This window comes from Balaenoptera acutorostrata, chromosome 1 (assembly GCF_949987535.1).
Source record: "Balaenoptera acutorostrata chromosome 1, mBalAcu1.1, whole genome shotgun sequence".
NCBI lineage: Eukaryota > Metazoa > Chordata > Mammalia > Artiodactyla > Balaenopteridae > Balaenoptera > Balaenoptera acutorostrata.
The window spans coordinates 78,917,621-78,935,624 of record NC_080064.1 but is presented as its reverse complement, the minus strand read 5'-3'; the positions used below and the strand labels follow the sequence as shown (position 1 = coordinate 78,935,624).

At 38.1% G+C, this 18,004-nt stretch overlaps 1 protein-coding gene across 11 annotated transcripts in view; it reads left to right on the top strand.

Moving 5' to 3' along the window:
• Positions 1–18,004, top strand: part of KYAT3 (kynurenine aminotransferase 3) — a 52,845-nt gene that overhangs the window by 9,548 nt on the left and 25,293 nt on the right. For all 11 annotated transcript variants that reach the window (XR_009005228.1, XM_007176371.2, XM_007176372.2 and 8 more), the window contains 3 exons: positions 13,125–13,183; positions 13,776–13,920; positions 14,564–14,713. Coding sequence is in view for 10 of the 11 variants with exons in the window: in XM_007176371.2 (XP_007176433.1) it covers positions 13,125–13,183; positions 13,776–13,920; positions 14,564–14,713 (354 nt within the window). In the remaining variant the exon portion in view is untranslated. The remainder of the gene's footprint in view (positions 1–13,124; positions 13,184–13,775; positions 13,921–14,563; positions 14,714–18,004) is intronic.

The following is an 18,004-nucleotide window of genomic DNA, read 5'->3' as shown; positions in this document are numbered from 1 at the left end:
ATTATGTTGAAATATGTTCCCTCTATACTCACTTTGACAAGAGTTTTTACCATGAATGGATATTGAATTCTGTCAAATGCTTTTTCTGCATCTATTGAGAATACATGTAGTTTTTGCGTTTCCTTTTGTTGATATGGTATATCACATTGAATGATTTGTGTATGTTGAACCATTCATGTGACACTGGAATAAATCCAACTTGATCATGGTATATGATTCTCTTTAAGTATTGTTGGATTCGGTTTGCTAATCTTTTGAGGATTTTTGCCTCTATATTCATCAAAGATATTGGCCTGTAATAATTTTCTTTTTTTGTAGTGTCCTTGTCTGGTTTTGTATCAGGGTAATGGTGGCCTTGTAGAGTGAATTTGGGAGTTTTCCCTCTTTTTCAGTCTTTTGGAATACTTTGAGAAGAATAAGTTCTTTTTTTGTTTGTTTGGTAGAATTCCCCATTGAAGCCATTGAGTCCTGATCTTTTGTTTGCGAGGAGTTTTTTAAATTACAGATTCTGTTTTACTTCTAGTGATTGGTCTGTTTAAATTGTTTCTTCTTGACTCATTCTTGGCAAGCTGTATGTGTAGAAATTTGTCCATTTTTCCTAGGTTGTCCAGTTTGTTGGCATATAATTGTTCACAGTATTCTCTTTTTTTTTTTTTTTTTTTTTTAATCTCTGTGGTATTGCAATTACCCCTCTTTCATTTTGTGTTTTGTTTTTCTGGGTCCTCTATCAGTTGATAGTCTCATGGGTGTTCCCTTGTAAATGATTCTTTGGTTTTCCCTTGCTGCCTTTTGAATTCTCTCTTTTACTTTTGCTATTTTAATTATGTCTTACTGTAGGTCTGTTTGAGTTCCTCTTGTTGGGGACTCTCTGTGATTCCTATACCTGGATATCTGTTACCTTCTTTAGATTTGGGAATTTTTCAGCCATAATTTCTTTAAATACATTTTCAATCCCTTCTCTCTCTTCACCTTCTGGAACCCCTATTATACATAGATTGGCACACTTTATATTATCCCATTGATCTTATATGTTGCTTTCTTTTTTTTTTTTTCTTCATTTGTTTTTCTGTCTGTTGTTCTGATTGGGTGATTTATTTTATCTTCCAGATTATTTCTTGTGTCATTAAGATGGCTATTCATTATTCCTAGAGTGCTTTTTATCTCAGAAATTCAATTATCTGTTTTCAATTGGGTCTTTATAGTTTCTAGTTCCTTGTTGAAATAATCTGTGTTTAGATCAATTCTCTTTCTTAATTCAGTCAGCATTTTTATTAATAACTCTTTGAACTCAGTGTCTGGTAGACTGATTATGTTTCATTATTCAGTTTTTTCAGGGGCTTTCTCTTGCTCTTTTAATTGGGAGAATCTCCTCTGCCTTTTCATTTGACTTAACTTTCTCTTTCTCTATGAACTGGGGAGAAATGGTTATCTATTGTGGTCTTGTAGGGGTGCTTTCATGTTGGAGCATCCCTGTGCAGACTGTGCATATCCTTCAAAGACACACACCAGTGTCTTTGGTGCGAAGGCTGGTTTTGATATGGATGCCAGCCAGCTCTTCCCTTAGGGTGTGCTGACTGCTATCACCTTGTTAGGGGTTGTGGTTGGTGTCGGAGGATCTAGAGCCTGTGCAGGGGATGAAGCAGGACTTCCTGTCTGCTCTGTGGCTGTCGCCACCCTGTCAGTGGTAGGGTCTGCTCACCGGTTTTTGGAGCAGAAGCACTGAGGTTCTGGATTGATCAGGCTTCATTCCGCTTGAGTGTCTGGCTCGTGCACTCACAGAGGTCCGATGCACCACCTGAGTAGGTGTCTGTGGCTCCACTCAGACACAACCCAGAGTCACATCCCTAACCCTGTTGTGGTTATCCCTGATCTAGTGCAAGGCTGTGGTGTGGGGTAGGCAGGCCGAGCACTCACTAGGCTGGGGCTGGGGCCAGGACGTTGTGGCTGTAAGAAATGAGGCGACTGTGCTGCTGCCAGAGACCTGGGCTGCCTCTGTGGCAGTCTTCTCCCAGGACCTGTCTGCCCAAGATCCAGTGCCAAGTTCTGGCATGGAGTGGGTGGAGCTGGTACACTCATGTGTCTGTGAAAGGGACCTCATCATGTTGGTCACGGTGGTTCGCAGGCACTGCAGGAGTCAGCGCTAACAACGGCCACCACTCCAGCTGGACCACAACCCAGGCCCCTAGGCCATCTCTGTGTCCCTAGATTGAGTCTTCTCCCAGGACGTGTCTGCCCCAGATCTAGTGCCAAGCTGTGATGTGGAGTGGGTGGGGCTGGGGTGTTCTTCCTGCTCGGATTGGGAAATGTAGTGAGCCAGCAGCCACTGGTGCAGAGCTCTCTCTGCCCTGTTTATTGGCAGGCCAGCCCCCATGTACTCTTCACAGGTAAAGTCTAGGCTTCTCCAGTTCTCTCTGTTCCAGTAATTCTCCCAGCAGCCAGGGGGCTTGTCTCCTCCATGTAGGACCCTGGGACTAGGACACCCCATCTGTGGCTCAACCCGCTTGCTCCCCAGGGTGAGGGTTCTCTCAGACCTTTCAGATCCCTCACTGTGGTGGACCTCCCTACCCTAAGCCTTTTTTCTATTCTACCCAGTTACGTGGAAATCTTTCTTGCAGCTTTGGTTGTATAGGCGTTCTTCTGTCAGTTTCCAGTTAGTCTTCCATGAGAATCGTTCCACATGTAGATGTATTTTTTTTTAAACCTCTTACTATGCTATATTCAGTCTGTGCATTCTTTTTTTTTTTGTAAATTTATTTATTTATTTTTATTTATCTATTTTTTTTGGCTGCGTTGGGTCTTTGTTGTTGCGCGTGGGCTTTCTCTAGCTGCGGTGAGCGGGGGCTACTCTTTTTTGCTGTGCACAGGCTTCTCATTGCAGTGGCTTCTCTTGTTGTGGAGCACGGGCTCTAGGTGCACGGGCTTCAGTAGTTGTGGGACGTGGGCTCAGTAGTTGTGGCTCACGGGCTCTAGGGCTCAGGCTCAGTAGTCATGGCACATGGGCTTAGTTGCTCCACGGCATGTGGGATCTTCCCAGACCAAGGCTCGAACCCATGTCCCTGCATTGGCAGGTGGATTCTTAACCACTGTGCCACCAGGGAAGTCCCCTGTAGATGTATTTTTGATGTGTTTGTTAGGGGAGGTGATCTCCATGTCCTCCTACTCTGCCATCTTGATCTAATCCCCTTATTATGTCACTTTATATTTACAAAATTCTTCAAGTTATGATTTGTTATAATCCTGTTTTACAAATGAAACAGTGGAAGCTTAAATAGGTTTAGTAACTTGCCCAAGGTCACACAGCTTATAAGTGGCATAACTAAAATACCATTCTCACCTGTGTCTAGCTCTGGTATTCTAAAAGTCTGGCTCTGTCTACTCAAGAAAGGATATTATATAGTGACTGTAAGTGCAGACCAGTTATAGGAGATATCGTAGATTGAGGACCAAGTTATGTAACGAATTGGAAAAGCAAACAAATCCAGAATGTGGGTCATAACCACAGGATAGATTCCTGACTTGGTTTCTTCAACAAGTCAGCACAGGGGAAAAGTGGTGGTGGGTAGTGTTTCAGAGGGACTTCTCGGGGGTGGAAAGAGGCTTAACCACCAGTATTGATATATGGACCTTGTTTAGGAACTTGACCCAATCAACAGAAATGTAAAGAGATATTTTTAAAGACACTCAGAGTAATATGACTGTAGATTGGGTATTAGATGATATCAAGGAATCATTGTTAGTAAGCTGTGATGATGACATTGAAGTTATATAAGAGAATATCAATGTTTTTTAGAGATATGTGCCAAGTATATAGTGGCAAAATGACTTAAGTTTTAGGATTTGCTTTAAAATTACTCAGCAATTAAAAAAGGAAAGAAAGAAAGAAAAGGAAAAGCAGGAGAGATGAAGCAAATGAGGCAAAATCTTGATATCATTATTGAATCTGGGTAACATGTATATGAGTGTTTTATATTTTGTTGAGTCTTTTAAGTCTACATCCCTACTTTGCATTTCCACTTTCAGTTTTTTCATTACAGGAACATTCTGTTATTTTCCTATGCCATCTAGTGGCAAAAGAATGTAATTTGTCTGCTTTTTTGAATGGAGAGCCATACCTTAGAAAACATCTAACACCTGTGAGATAATTCTGTTAGTGTCTGCTTGCTTGAGCAGCGTTTTGTCCGAAGGGAGAAAGAGAACATGATTTCACAATACCCTGACAGCTCTTTTTTTTTTTAAGTTTTTAAAATTTTAATAAACTTTTTTTTTAAAGAGCATTATAGCTTCAGAGCAAAATTGAGCAGAACCTACAGAGTTCCCATGTATCCCCTGGCCTGCACATGCATAGCCTCTCTCATTATCAACATCCCTCACCTGAGTGGTGTATCTATTACAAACATTGAACCTACCTTGATGCATCATTGTCACCCAGAGTCCCCCCCAGAGGCTCTAGAGAGAATCCAGTCCAGCCTCTTCCAGCTTCTGACGGCTGCTCGTATTCTTTGGCTTATGGCCACATCACTCTCATCTTCATTGCCAGCATCTTCAAATCACTGTCTGCTCCATCTTCACATGGCCTTCTCTGTGTGTATATAATCTCTCTCTCTCTGCCTCCCTCTTATATGGATACCTGTGATTAAATTTAGGGCCCACCTGGATAATCCAAAATTATCTCCTCATCTCAAGATCCTTAATTTAATCACATCCGCAAGGATATAAGGCTATATATTGCCCTATAAGGTAACATTCACAGGTTTCAGGGATAAGATGCAGATGTTTTTTGGGGAGGTCATTTCTGAGCCAACCACAGTGGGGATTATGGAGAAGATCATCTCAAACAGAGGGAAGAACTTGAATAAAAGCATCGGAAACAGAAAGGCACTGAAGGTAATTAGAGAGTGGCAAGTGGTCCTATGCTGTTGAGTCACCGTATATGAGGCAGTAGCACAGAGCGAGAGAAGGCTGAAAGGAGATTAAGAGCCTTGAGTGCCAGGTTCGAATTTGAGTTATGTTTCGTGGACTGAGGAGAGTCTCTGGAGATTTTAGAGCAAGCTAATAGCATCCCGCAGTCTGTGTTTTAAGTGTCTAGCTCTGGAGCACTGCAAAGGATGGATCAGAGGCAGAATGCCATTGAAATAATTCAACATGAGGATAATTAAAGAGGTAGGATTTCATTCATATGTTCAAAAAATACTTTTGAACACATTACCTTTCACACATGATTTTAGATACCGGAGATACAGCAATGAGCAGCACAAGTCTTGTTTTCTGAGGTTTTCATTTTAGTGAGAGACAGATCATTTACAAGTTAAAATAATTTTAGGTAGTTGTGAATGTCATAAGAAAATGAAATAGAGGAAACTGCTAAAACCATTGGTGGTACTAGTGGGAGAGAGGGGGTGAGTAACGTTAGGGCATATAGTTTTGGCAGCCCTCTCTGAGGAGGTTCTATTTGAATAGAGAGCATATCGAATAGAAGGACATAAGGAACCAGCCACATGAAGACCTAAGAGAGGGCATTCTAGGCAGAGGACACAGCAATTGCAAAAGCTTTCATATCAGTCAGCTCTGCTGCTGTAACAAAAGCCACCAAATCTTACCTTCTTATAACAGTAACCTTCCCATTCTCACTCAGGTTTTATGTAGGCTATAAGTCAGCTGTGGCTTTGCTGCAGGTTGCAGCTACACTTTATGTGTCTTTTTAAATTTCAGGATCTAAGGTAAAAATGTAACCCCTACCTGAGACATGGTCTTCGCACAGTAGAGGAGAGAAGAACCAGAGGCTGAGCCAAACCATGCAACAGCTTTTAAAGTTTCTCCTGGACCATATGTCACATTCACTCACATTCCACTGACCAGAGCAAATCACACGTCCAATCTCAAAGTCACTCCTTCCGAAAAAGAGGGGTGAATAATTATACAGAGTAATATAATCCATGACAGATGGGAACAAACCTGGAGTGTCTAAGGCATAGAAAGAAGAAAGGCTCAATGAGAATAGAGAATTTTAGTCTGTTTTGCTCACTGATGTATCCCAAGAAGAAAAGTGCCTTGTATAAAATAAGTATTCAATAAATATTTGTTCCATGAGTGAATGAAAGCCAATGTGGTTCGAATATAAGGGAGATACTGCAATCAATGCATTGGTATATAGGAGGAAACTTAATTTCACCCCTGCCTTAGAATTTGGTTCTCCATTCACCTCTTCCCTGGCTCTCTGTTCCAGACATAGAAATTTACACTGCATACCTTCAGCTCTGCCATAGAAGTAGGGTGTCTGCACCCCTCTCCCTATCAGCCTTCCCATTTAGATGGACTTTCATAGTCTGCTGTGACCTGGGACCCCCTCCCTTTTTCTAAGGACAGCAGTTCCTCCTATCTTTCTGGAAAATGCTCTTTTCCCCATTCCAAACATATGTTTTGTTAGGCGCTGGTATATTTGTAAAGATACTACCAGGGGCAGTGACAGGTTCTAGCTCAGGGAGCACATCTAGAGGGGCTGGAGATTGTGGAGTCAGGTCTATACTGTTTCTTGATTGGGTAGTAAGTACATTTGAAAAAAAAAAAAAAGCATCCAAAAAAATGGCATCCTTGGTTGACTACATCTCTATTTCTCTCATGATCTTGCTTCACACTGCTCTAACATCTTTTCATTATAGTCTTAACAGGCATATTAATATAGTACTTTTTAAATTGGGGAGGCGGGAGGAGCCATTCAGAGCCCTTCCCTAGAATTTTTGAAATTGGCACCAGAGAAGGCAGCTCTCAGGCCCTCTATGGTGGTGAAATTAGGAGGTATAACTGTGTTTTGTCTCATGTGGAGAAAAGCAGACAGAGATTGCATAGAAAAGTAGATGCAGCAGAGCCCTGATGAGGTTTAAGTTTCTGGTTTCAGTGTTACCCTTGATGCTGGCTGCACCTTTTACCTTCTCATGGTGACATGAGCTTTCTAATAAATTCCTCTTTTTCCCTAAGCTGTTGAGATTGAGTTTCTGCCTGTGCAACGAAGAGATCTGATTCATATAGTTTTGGAGCTTCAAAGGCATCTATGCACTGGTCTGTTTCTCTCTCTCCAAGCTAGGAAAGAGTATAACAAAGTTTCCTTTTAGTCAGGTTGGGGAACTATCAAATTTCTAGCAGACTCTCAAACTGGTAATGTGTCAATACATCACCTTTCCAAAGGGAAAGAGGCACAACGTTTCTTTTTGAAACAGATCTGTTTAAACATTCACTTTCCACATCAAACTAAAACTGAAGGAAACAAAGCAGGGACCACATAATATACAGAAGAAACATACTACCAAAAACTGCCAAACACTTGAATAATAAATGCACAAACTAGGGGAATGAAGGAGTAAGGTGTGATTCATAACCTGAAATATTACCTACTAATTAAAAGTGAAAATTTTATGATGACTAAGAAAATTCATAAAATGTTTAAGATACTCTGTCAAGAGAAAAGGCAAAAATTTTTTTTAAAATCACATGTGATTACAACTATAAATAGCTAATTCATAGATCTAAAAGATAATATATGTTTAGGCTACCCCAGCAGCCTGGCACCACATTAAAGGCATGCCCATTACATGGGCGCTCCCTTTCTGCTCCAGCCTAGTCTTGAAGTACTTCAGTCCATCTGCTTCTCATGCCTGGTTATTGTCTTCACCTCTCAAAAAATTAGCTTTGTAATTTCTGTTTCTGGCCTTTTCTTGCATTCTTTATCTTTTTTATACTTGACTCATACCCTGTGATTCACAGATATTGACAGCCTTGATTTCCCCAGCTTCAGCTCACCATTTGGGTTTTTTCTACACTTGTCCTAGCCCATCTAGATGCATCAGGTCAATCAGGTAGGGCCCTCAAATTATATACAACTGAAACTTGAGGATGTTTGAGTCTTAGGATAATGGGTAACATTTTTTTCTTCTTTCCAGACTTTCCTGTTCCAGTACCATTGCAGTAAACATTTTTTTTTAAGTCGAAATGTATTTGACATACAATATTATGTTAGTTTCAAGTGTATTACATAACGATTTGACGTTTGTATACATTATGAAATGATCACAACAGTAAGTCTAGTAACCGTCTGTCCTCATACAAAGTTATTACAATATTGTTGACCATATTCCTTATGCTGTACATTACATCCTTATGATTTATTTTTTACGTAACTGGAGGTTTGTTCCTCTTAATCCCCGTTCACCTATTTCACGCCCCCTCCCTTCTGGCAACCACTCATTTGTTCTCTGTATCTGTGAATCTGTTTTCATTTTGTTTTGTTTGTTTGTTTTGTTTTTTGGAGTCCACATATAAGTGAGATCATACAGTATTTGTCTTTCTCTGTCTGACATTTCATTTAGCATAAGGCCCTCTAGATCCATCCATGTTATTAAAAATGGTAAGATTTTTTTTTTTTATGGCTGAGTATATTCTATGTATGTGTATGTGTGTGTATATATATATATATATATATGTATATATATATACACACACCATGTTTAATATATATATACACACACACACACACACATCACATCTTTATCCATTTGTCTATCCATGGGCACTTGTCTTGGCTGTTTGTAAATAATGAGGCAGTGAACATTGGAGTGTATATATCTTTTCAAATTAGTGTCTTTGTTTTCTTCGGGTAAATACTCAGAGGTGAAATTACTGGATCATATGGTGGTTCTATTTTTAATTTTTTTAAAGAACCTCCATACTATTTTCCATAGTGGCTGCACCAATTTACATTCCCACCAATAGTGCACAAAGGTTCCTGATGATAGCTATTCTGACAGGTACAGTAAACATTTTAAAGACAATAACAATAAGCTTTTTCTCATCTCTGCCAAGAGTGGCACTTAATGGTGATTCTGTAGAACTGTATTTTTTCAGCTTCACATTAACAACAAAAGGTGCTGCTTATTAGTACATGAGCAGTTTTGCATTTATAACATAGCAGTTCAGTATATGTATGCCAGGTGTTAATCTACCTGGGAGCAGAAGCTACCTCATGGAGTTAGCTGCCCAGAAATTATACAGGCCCTACAGATGTTCCATTGTACACTTGGGGCTCATATTTAATTCCCCATAGGATTTTAGGTTTATTTTCTTTTCCTAATACCGGATCTACTCTGGACAATAATTCTTAGACAGTGAGCATTTGCAGCTACTGCTGAATCTTGATGTCTTTGGGCATTATAGCATGTCTTATACATTTCACTGCTATCTTCGTTTCCTTGGGCTGCCTTAACAAAGTAGCACAAATTGAGTGGTTTCAACAACAAAAATGTATTACCGCACAGTTTAGGAGGCTAGAAGTCCAGGATCAAGGTGTTGGCAGGATTGGTTCCTTCTGATGGCTGTGAGGAGGAATCTGTCCCACACGTGTCTCCCAGCTTCCGACAAACTTTGGTGTTTCTTGACTTCTAGAAGCATCACCCTGATTTCGGCCTTCATCTTCATACGACATTCTCCCTGTATGCCAGTCTGTCTCCAAATTTTCCCTTTTCATGTGAACACCATTCACATTGGATTAGGGCCCACCCTAATGACCTCAACTTAACTAATTACATCTGCAATGAACCTATTTCCGAATAAGGTCGCATTCTGAAGTACTGGATGTTAAGACTTCAACATAAGAATGTGCGGGGGGGCGGCACAATTCAACCCATAATAACCACGCATCTCATTATAACTCCAGACTTCATTTCTGCCATGTTGGTGTCAGGCTTAGCCATGAAGTTGCTTTGGCCAATAAAATGTGAGTAGAAGTGATGTGTCTGCATCTAAGCAGAAACTTTATAAGAATTTTTTCCTTCTGCCGTGAAACTAGCCATATTCCAGATAGAGGCTATTTCATCAGCCTGTGTCTCAAGAGTTAGAGTGACATGGAACAGAGCAACAGCTAACTTTCAGTGAATATGTAGCACGAGAAGCAAATAACCCCTTATGATTTTAAGCAACCAAGACTTTGCGGTCGTGTGTTACTGAAGCATTAACTTAAGGTAGCTGACGCCATAAGTTCACTCCTAATGTGTGGGTTTTCTTCATTCATTCATCAGATATTTATTAAAAGCTTGCTATGTGCTAGGCATAGTACTGTGTGTTGGACACTCTGATGGTTAATTTTATCTGTCAACTTGCCTAGGCCACACTACCCAGATGTTTGGTCAAACACCAGTCTAGATTGTTTCTGTGAAGATATTTTTCAGGTGAGATTAACGTTTCAATCAGTAGACTTTAAGTAAAGCAGATTACCCTCCATAATGTGGGTGGCCTTGATTCAGCCAGCTAAAGGCTGTAAGAGAAAAAAAAGACTGAGGTTCCGCCAGGAAGAGGGAATTCTGCCTCCACACTGCCTTCAGACTCGAGCTGCAACATGAGCTCTTCCTTGGGTCTCCAGCCTGCTGGAGCTCTGCAGATTTTGAACTTGCCATTTTGAACTTGCCAGCTGCCACAAATCTCATGAGCCAATTCCTAGAAATAAATCTCTCTCTCTCTCTCTCTCTCTCTCTCTCTCTCTCTCTATATATATATATATATATATATATGCACATCCTATTGGTTCAGTTTCTCTGGAGAAATCCGATTAATACACAGTCAGTGAACAGTAAACAACCTAGAAATAGTCCTCATAGAGCTTATAGTCTAAGGAAGAATACAGACAAATAAACAGAAAAAAAGACAATGTTATGTAGTAAATGCTGGGAATGCTTCATGTCATAGGAACACATAGGAGGAGCATCTAACCATGACTTGGGGAATCAGAGAAGGCTCTCTGGAGGAAATGAAGTCTAACTTGAGAACTGAAGGTGGCAGGTGGAATAGGAGTTAGCCAAGTGAAGGGACGAGGTTGTGGAGACCAGGGCTTAGATCGAATGCAGAACATGCATTCTTAACAAGGGCATTATTGCCCCCAAGAGGGAGAAACTGGTGCTTGGCAGGTGAAATAAATCTTGGTTATTACAATGTTTTGTGATCATCCAAAGCTCAACTCTATCCGACAAAATCTTATTCCTTAATATTTAATGAGGGAGGGGGGGAGACATGATTAGAAAAAATGTCTAGAAAGTCTCCATGGTTGGGGGAGGGGGTGCACGGTGGTGACAAAGAGAAAAGGCTGAGGAACATTGGTGTAGAAAGACCTTTTGGGTAAGGGAAGGATCACATACGGAGCTTGTGAGAGAAGACTTACAGCATATTTAACAGGTCAGAATGGTTGAGGCATACAGTGGGGAAGGAACAGAGGCACAAAGAGTCGTGGGAGAAGAGGCTCATCTAACATTCTTTCACAAATGTTAAAGAAAATTAAATCTGAAAAATGCATTTTGACTGCAATTATCTAAATATTTTAGGTGAAATTGGACTTTGTGTCTAAATTATCTACTGTAGACTATGCTCACTTTTATATATGAATTTCTACTTTGTGTTTGTAGTCATAGATTAAATGAATCATTAACTTTAAACATGTTTTAGAGATGACAAAGAACAACTGTTAGAATACCTTTTCTATCTTTCTCAGACTTTTAGTTTTATAATTGTAGTCTCTATAACAGCATCATGTTCAGGTGGGCATTTAATCATTAGGCTGTTCTGGAAGGCACATTAACCTCTGGAGAATTTGCGTGTGATTTACTTCACTGGAGTTTCAAAGATTAAAAATATGAGAGTAAAAAGATATTTTTCTTGGTTCCATTATTGGGAATAGAGTGAGAACAATGGTCTGTTTAATAATAACCATTATCATTATCTCCCTCCCAGATGGAATTAAAATTACTTTAATTTTCTATTAGGAAAATCTTTGCAAAAATGCTGCCAATCTTTTTTTTTTTTTTTTAATTTCCAGCAGCTTGGCAACAATGAACCCAAAACTAATTCAGTGCTTTTGAGAGATAATATAAACTTAATTTTAGGCTCTAAAGAACTAAAAAATTGCATGCTCTTCCATAATTTTAGCTTTTAATATTTTTATACCCAAGCCCTAACTTGCTTGATGTGAGTAGACCTGACCTAAATGTCTAATATACTTTTTTAAGAGACAGCATTCTAGTAATCAAAGGTCTTGTTAAGTAAAAAACAGTATGCGGAAACAGTACTGAATATGTGTTCTGAAGTCACACTACCTGGGTTCACATCCTGAGTTGAATCTGTTTGGGTTTAAATGCTACTAGCTTTCGTGAATTGGGCAGATGTAAAGTTACATGATCTTATCCTCTGTGTACCTCACTTTCCTCATGTGTAAATTATGGCTCATAATAGAACCACTACATAGAGTTGTTGTAAATATTAAATGAGTTAATTATTTAAGACACTTAGAACAGTGCCTGGTACATACTTAGTACCCAATAATGTTACCTACTATTATTATTATTTAGAACTCCTTATTAAGGAGTTTTAAAACCATTTGTTTTGGTGCTTCCTGTATGCCATACAAGGAACTTAATTGTGAGACTGTTAGTACACCTGACCTGAAATGATCTTCACAGCATGAGTCAAGATTATTTATTTATTTATTTATTTATTTATTTATTCATTTATTTATTTATTTATATGTTTTGTTGCACCGGGTCCTAGTTGCGGCTCACAGGCTCCTTAGTTGCAGCTCGCTGGCTCCTTAATTGTGGTACGTGGGCTCCTTAGTTGTGGCATGCGAACTCTTAGCTGCGGTATGTGGGATTTTTAGTTGCAGCATGCATGTGGGATCTAGTTCCCCAACCAGGGATCAAACCCGGGCCCCCTGCATTGGGAGTGCAGAGTCTTATCCACTGCACCACCAGGGAAGTCCCCTCAAGATATTTCTTTAAACTGACATTTTTTAGTATCATTATTGTTCTCTTCAGTATATTACAGGCCTTTAAATTGATTTATTTTTTAGGCTAGGGTGATATTTTTGTTCTTATGTGAGAAGATAAACATCTAAGGTTCATAAGGAAGAACACTCCTTAGAGCAGTAGGTGGGAGATGAATTCCTCTTCGGAACTTTTTATTGGCGTCTAGAATTTATCTCTACAGTGCTGCTTTTTCCATGGTGCCGATAGGGAAAAGCAAGAGTTACCCATGATTTTCTGGCATTTTTGTTTTGATTAAAGAAATTTTAAAACCCTTTCAATATTTATATCTTTCAGAAAATGTCTTTGAAATTCAAAAATGCAAAACGAATTGAAGGCCTTGATAGCAATGTGTGGTGAGTAACTTAGAATAAACAATAATCATTGGGTGAAGTTTTTTTCCTCCACATGTTTATATCCTTATTTGGGAATTTTTAGCTTTATCTATAGTCTATAAATAAAACCACTTATTTTAATTCATCCATTCAGTAGAAATGGAAGGAAATAATGATTCATACACTGATTTATTCACTTAGCAAATGTGCCAGGTCCTGAGCTAGGCACTGGAAATGGACAGAGAAAATGACAGATTGGGTGGATGCCCTTGTGGAACTTACCTTCTAATCCATCAACTTTTCCTATTAGCGCTCCTTTCTAATGGTTGATAAGAGAACCTAGCAGCAGATGGTTGAGAAAAATATATATATGATTAAAATATGGGTATCATGGAACTGAGATTTGTAAGAAACGTTAAGTTCATCAGTTCAGCCATCATTTTTCCAGGTAAAGTCATTTTGTAGATGGTAAAATTCTTGTCGTGAATTCATTAATTTTTTTTGATCTGTAATACTAAACTAAGTCTTATTTTTCAGTTTTCAAAGACTATGAGGTATAAAAAGCTAACTTTGTAATTTTAATACTTACTAATATTAGTATTTTTTATCTTAGGATTGAATTTACCAAGTTGGCTGCAGACCCCTCTGTTGTGAATCTTGGCCAAGGCCTTCCAGATATATCCCCTCCTGTATATGTAAAGGAAGAATTATCAAAGATTGCAGCAATTGATAGTCTGAATCAGTACACACGGGGCTTTGTAAGTATATGAGGACTATGTGGGGTGTGAGCTTGTATTTTATATTGTATTGTGCGTGAATGTACTTCTATCACTTCTCCGTAATTGGCTTTCTGGAACCAACTGTCCCAACTTGATAACCAGAGGAACACCCACCCTTACCCTTATCTCCTAGGGTGAGCTGTCCCCTACTTCCAGCTTCTCCACAGTCCTGTCTTGGCCCTTCCTTTACCGTTGTTCCAGGATGGGGTCCTACGACAAGCAGGGAAGGAGAATATTCACTTTAGACGTGTTTTCTCTCCCTTTCAAACTTATGCAGCCTCAGCACTGGCTTCTTACTTAATATTCTCTATTTCCAACTAGTTACTTTCTTTCTCTCTACCTCAGCACAACCTCCATCTTTCTGTGGTGGAATGCCTAGGATATCCAGAGATTTCATAGATTCTACTAAAAAAAAAACTTACCACAACTCTTCACGACCATTCATGCAGGAACCCTCTGAAAATGGGAAAAAAATTTTTTTAATTTATTGCCATTTAAAAATAAAAATTGGAAAATTATTAAACCCAGATGTTAAAAATTCTTACATTTTAGAGCCAAACTATCTCAAAGAAGTAGGTCCCATAATTAAGTTCAAGGTTTTGTTCTTCTCTTTACTCAACAGGGTCATCCATCACTTGTGAAAGCTCTGTCCTGCCTATATGAAAAGTTTTATCAAAATCAAATAAATCCAAATAAAGAAATCCTTGTGACAGTAGGAGCATATGGATCTCTTTTTAATGCCATTCAGGGATTAATCGATGAGGGAGATGAAGTAAGTATATTAACATTATCATGTTGCCTATATTAATCACTATCATTTGTCCTGCTTTTATTTTTACTTATTTTACACTCTTTTTTATTTGAATTATTTTTGAAGTATAATGTATGTGCAGTCGAGTTCACAAATGTTAAGTACAACTTAGTAAATGTTTACATGTATATATGTATGTATGTCTCCATGTAACCACAAACCAGATGAAGATATAGTACATTTCCAGCAACCGAGAAGGTTCCCTTTTGCCCCTTCGTAGTCTATATTCTTCCAGAGGTAACCACTCTTCTGTGTTCTGTCACCATAGGTTCGTTTTGTTAGCTCTTTAACTTGATATAATACAATCATGCAGTATGTACTCTTGAGTCTGGCTTCTCTCATTTATCATTTTGTCTGTGAGATTCATCCATTTTGTTGCATGTCATTTATTCTTATATTTACAGCCTATTTAGATAAGGGAAGGTAAAAGGGGCTAGCAGTGATGTGGGAAAATGAATCTTAGTTTTCACTGCTAAAATAACCTTTAATCTGAACTCAGTCAATAAGTATTTGGTCCCTGTCTTTTTGTACCCTGTGTTGTTAGCAGCACCGTGTGAGAGATGTATAACAAGAAGGCTGAGTGATTTCTTTATTTAGTGATGTGATATAAAACCCACTTTGGCACTGACCTCAGTCAGCTCTGCCCCTAATTCCCCATTATCATTCCAATACCCCTGCTTCAGTATTTCCTCACCTCTTTCATCTATTCAGAATTTATTGAGAATACGCTAGACATTGTGGGAGAGATTTTTAAAAGACTGTTTCTGCGTGGAAGGGGTTCCCTGTTTAGTAGAGGATATAGACTTGTAAACAGATGAGGAGGAATGCAATGCTATAGGCGGTGGTGGGGAATGTATAAGTTACCATGGTGACAAGAGGAAGAAGTGATCAACTCTGCTAATATAGGTCTGGAAAGCTCTAGAGAGGTGTTGGTTAAGCCGGGTGTGAAGAATGAATATTTGCTGTGATCTGTATTGTTAATTCCTTTCTTTGAACTCTCCCCGCACTTTATCTGTATCTCCTTTATGAAAGGTACCTGTTACTTTGTGTTACATTATCCTTTTACATCTCAATTCACTCTACTACGCCAAACAATAAGCTACTTAAGGAGACATGGTAAGGAAGTACAGTCATACTTTCATATACGTAATCTCCTTTATTCCTATAAAATAGTTGGAAGTTTTATCTGAGACTTTGGTGTTGTTACTCCTTTGTTGCTTCCTCCTTCTCTGCACTTTGTTGGTGTGTCCCAAGGCTCAGCCCTTGACCCTCTTTCCTCTGTTCTTTCTTCCCTGATCATCTTATCTAATATTTTGAAACCACACACACCACTTTCCATCATATTGACCTATTATTTTCCTTATAGTATTTATTACTATCTGAAATTAGCTGATTTACTTCCTTGTTTTCTTATTTATTATAAATGTCTTGCAGGAGAATGTAAGTTCCAGGAGAACTAGTTTATCGCTATAGAGCTAGCACCTGAAATAGTGAGTGCTCAGTAAATATTCCTCAAAAAGAGAGGGGAATTATTTCCATTGTAAAAATAAGGATATTTCAGGGAAGAGTGTTAAGTATATTCTTCATTTCCACCTCACTGCCTTCCCAATTTACTTTCCTTCATTGAGCTCTCACTTCATACCAGGCACTGTTTCTCACCAGGGCTACAAAGATGGGTCATCTTAGTCCCTAAGAATTTCATAGTCTAATTAAGAACTTGAGGAAAAGATTCATTCCTGGCTCATTTCTTTGTCCTCCACAGTACCCAACAACTAACATAGCACATTGTATAGGAACTACTCAGTGTGAGTTGGATGACTAGTACAAACAAAGGGGCTTTAGAATGTAAGGGCCTCCTATGACTCCAATGAGAAAGGCCTTGAAAAAGAAGTACAAGCAGTAAAAAGTGCAAATTTAAGGTGATAATTAGGTACCATGAATTTAACCAACACGAACTTAAATGCGGCAGTTTAGTGTAGACTTGTAAAATTATAAATTGTTGCCAGATTTTTCACAAGCAGTTTGACTATATATATAAAGTACCATAAAACATGTTTATACCCTTTAGTCTAGCAGTAGCAATCATGTGAATTTATTCAGCAAATGATTTTAAAATGGAGATACTATGCATAGTCACAAGTGAACATTGCACTGTTATTTATGCAAGCAAACTATAACAAAATTATTCTAGAATTCAATAGACTCTCAAATAGCCTTTAAAATAATAAGTGTTAAAACTAAATAATATTAAAATTTTTGTGAAATATTTCTAAGTTTAAAAAGGATAGAAAAATCAAATGTGTACAATGGATATAAATTATGTGTTCAAACTCTCCTTATAGAAAAGCAAAAAGTTAGGGATGCTAGGTCCAGGCTGGCATACTGCAGAAGGAATACCGACGGGACAGGTTAGTCTGGCCCACTGACCTGAAAGCCAGGCCATGAGTGATTGAGAGAGAGCCTGGAGGAGCAAAGGAACAGGGAGTATATCCTAAGGGGCTAGGAAAAAAGGATCCAGATATAAGTCATCTGGAGGGAAATTGTGGTTATCAGACATTAGCAGTAGCATCCTAACTGTCTACCTGCATGCGCTCTTTGTTTGGGGATGCTTTTGAGAAGCGACAAACGTCTTTACTCTCAGGATAATACTTATAAATTAGTACTCCACAGCGGAGAGCATCAGTTGCAGTGCTTTCTTTCCTTATGGTCTTGCTCTGCCACTGATCATTTATTTTCTAATTTGAAATTTAAACTCAATGTTTTTGGCTGGAACATCCCTTTGAGAATGTGATGAGAGTTATGACCCCAGAAAAAATACACCTATGCATGTAGAAAATTTTATATAGGTATATTTAAATAGGTATATTTAAATTCAGTATATTTAAATTAAATCAAATATATTTAAATTAAATATAAATATATTTAATTTAAATATATTAAATTATTATATATTAATATTTAAATTATATTTAATAATTATATTATTAATATAATTATTAATTATACTAATTAATATAAATAGTAAACAATTATGTTTAATATTTAAATTATATTTAATATAAAATATATTTTATATAACATTATATATTATTAATATTTAAATTATATTTAATTTAAATATATTAAATTAAATTAAATATATTTAAATTAAATATACCTATTAAATAGGTATATTTTCCCCAGAAAAATATACCTATGCATGTAGAAAATTTTACATACAATTCCAAGGGTCCCACTGCAAGCCTATCCACA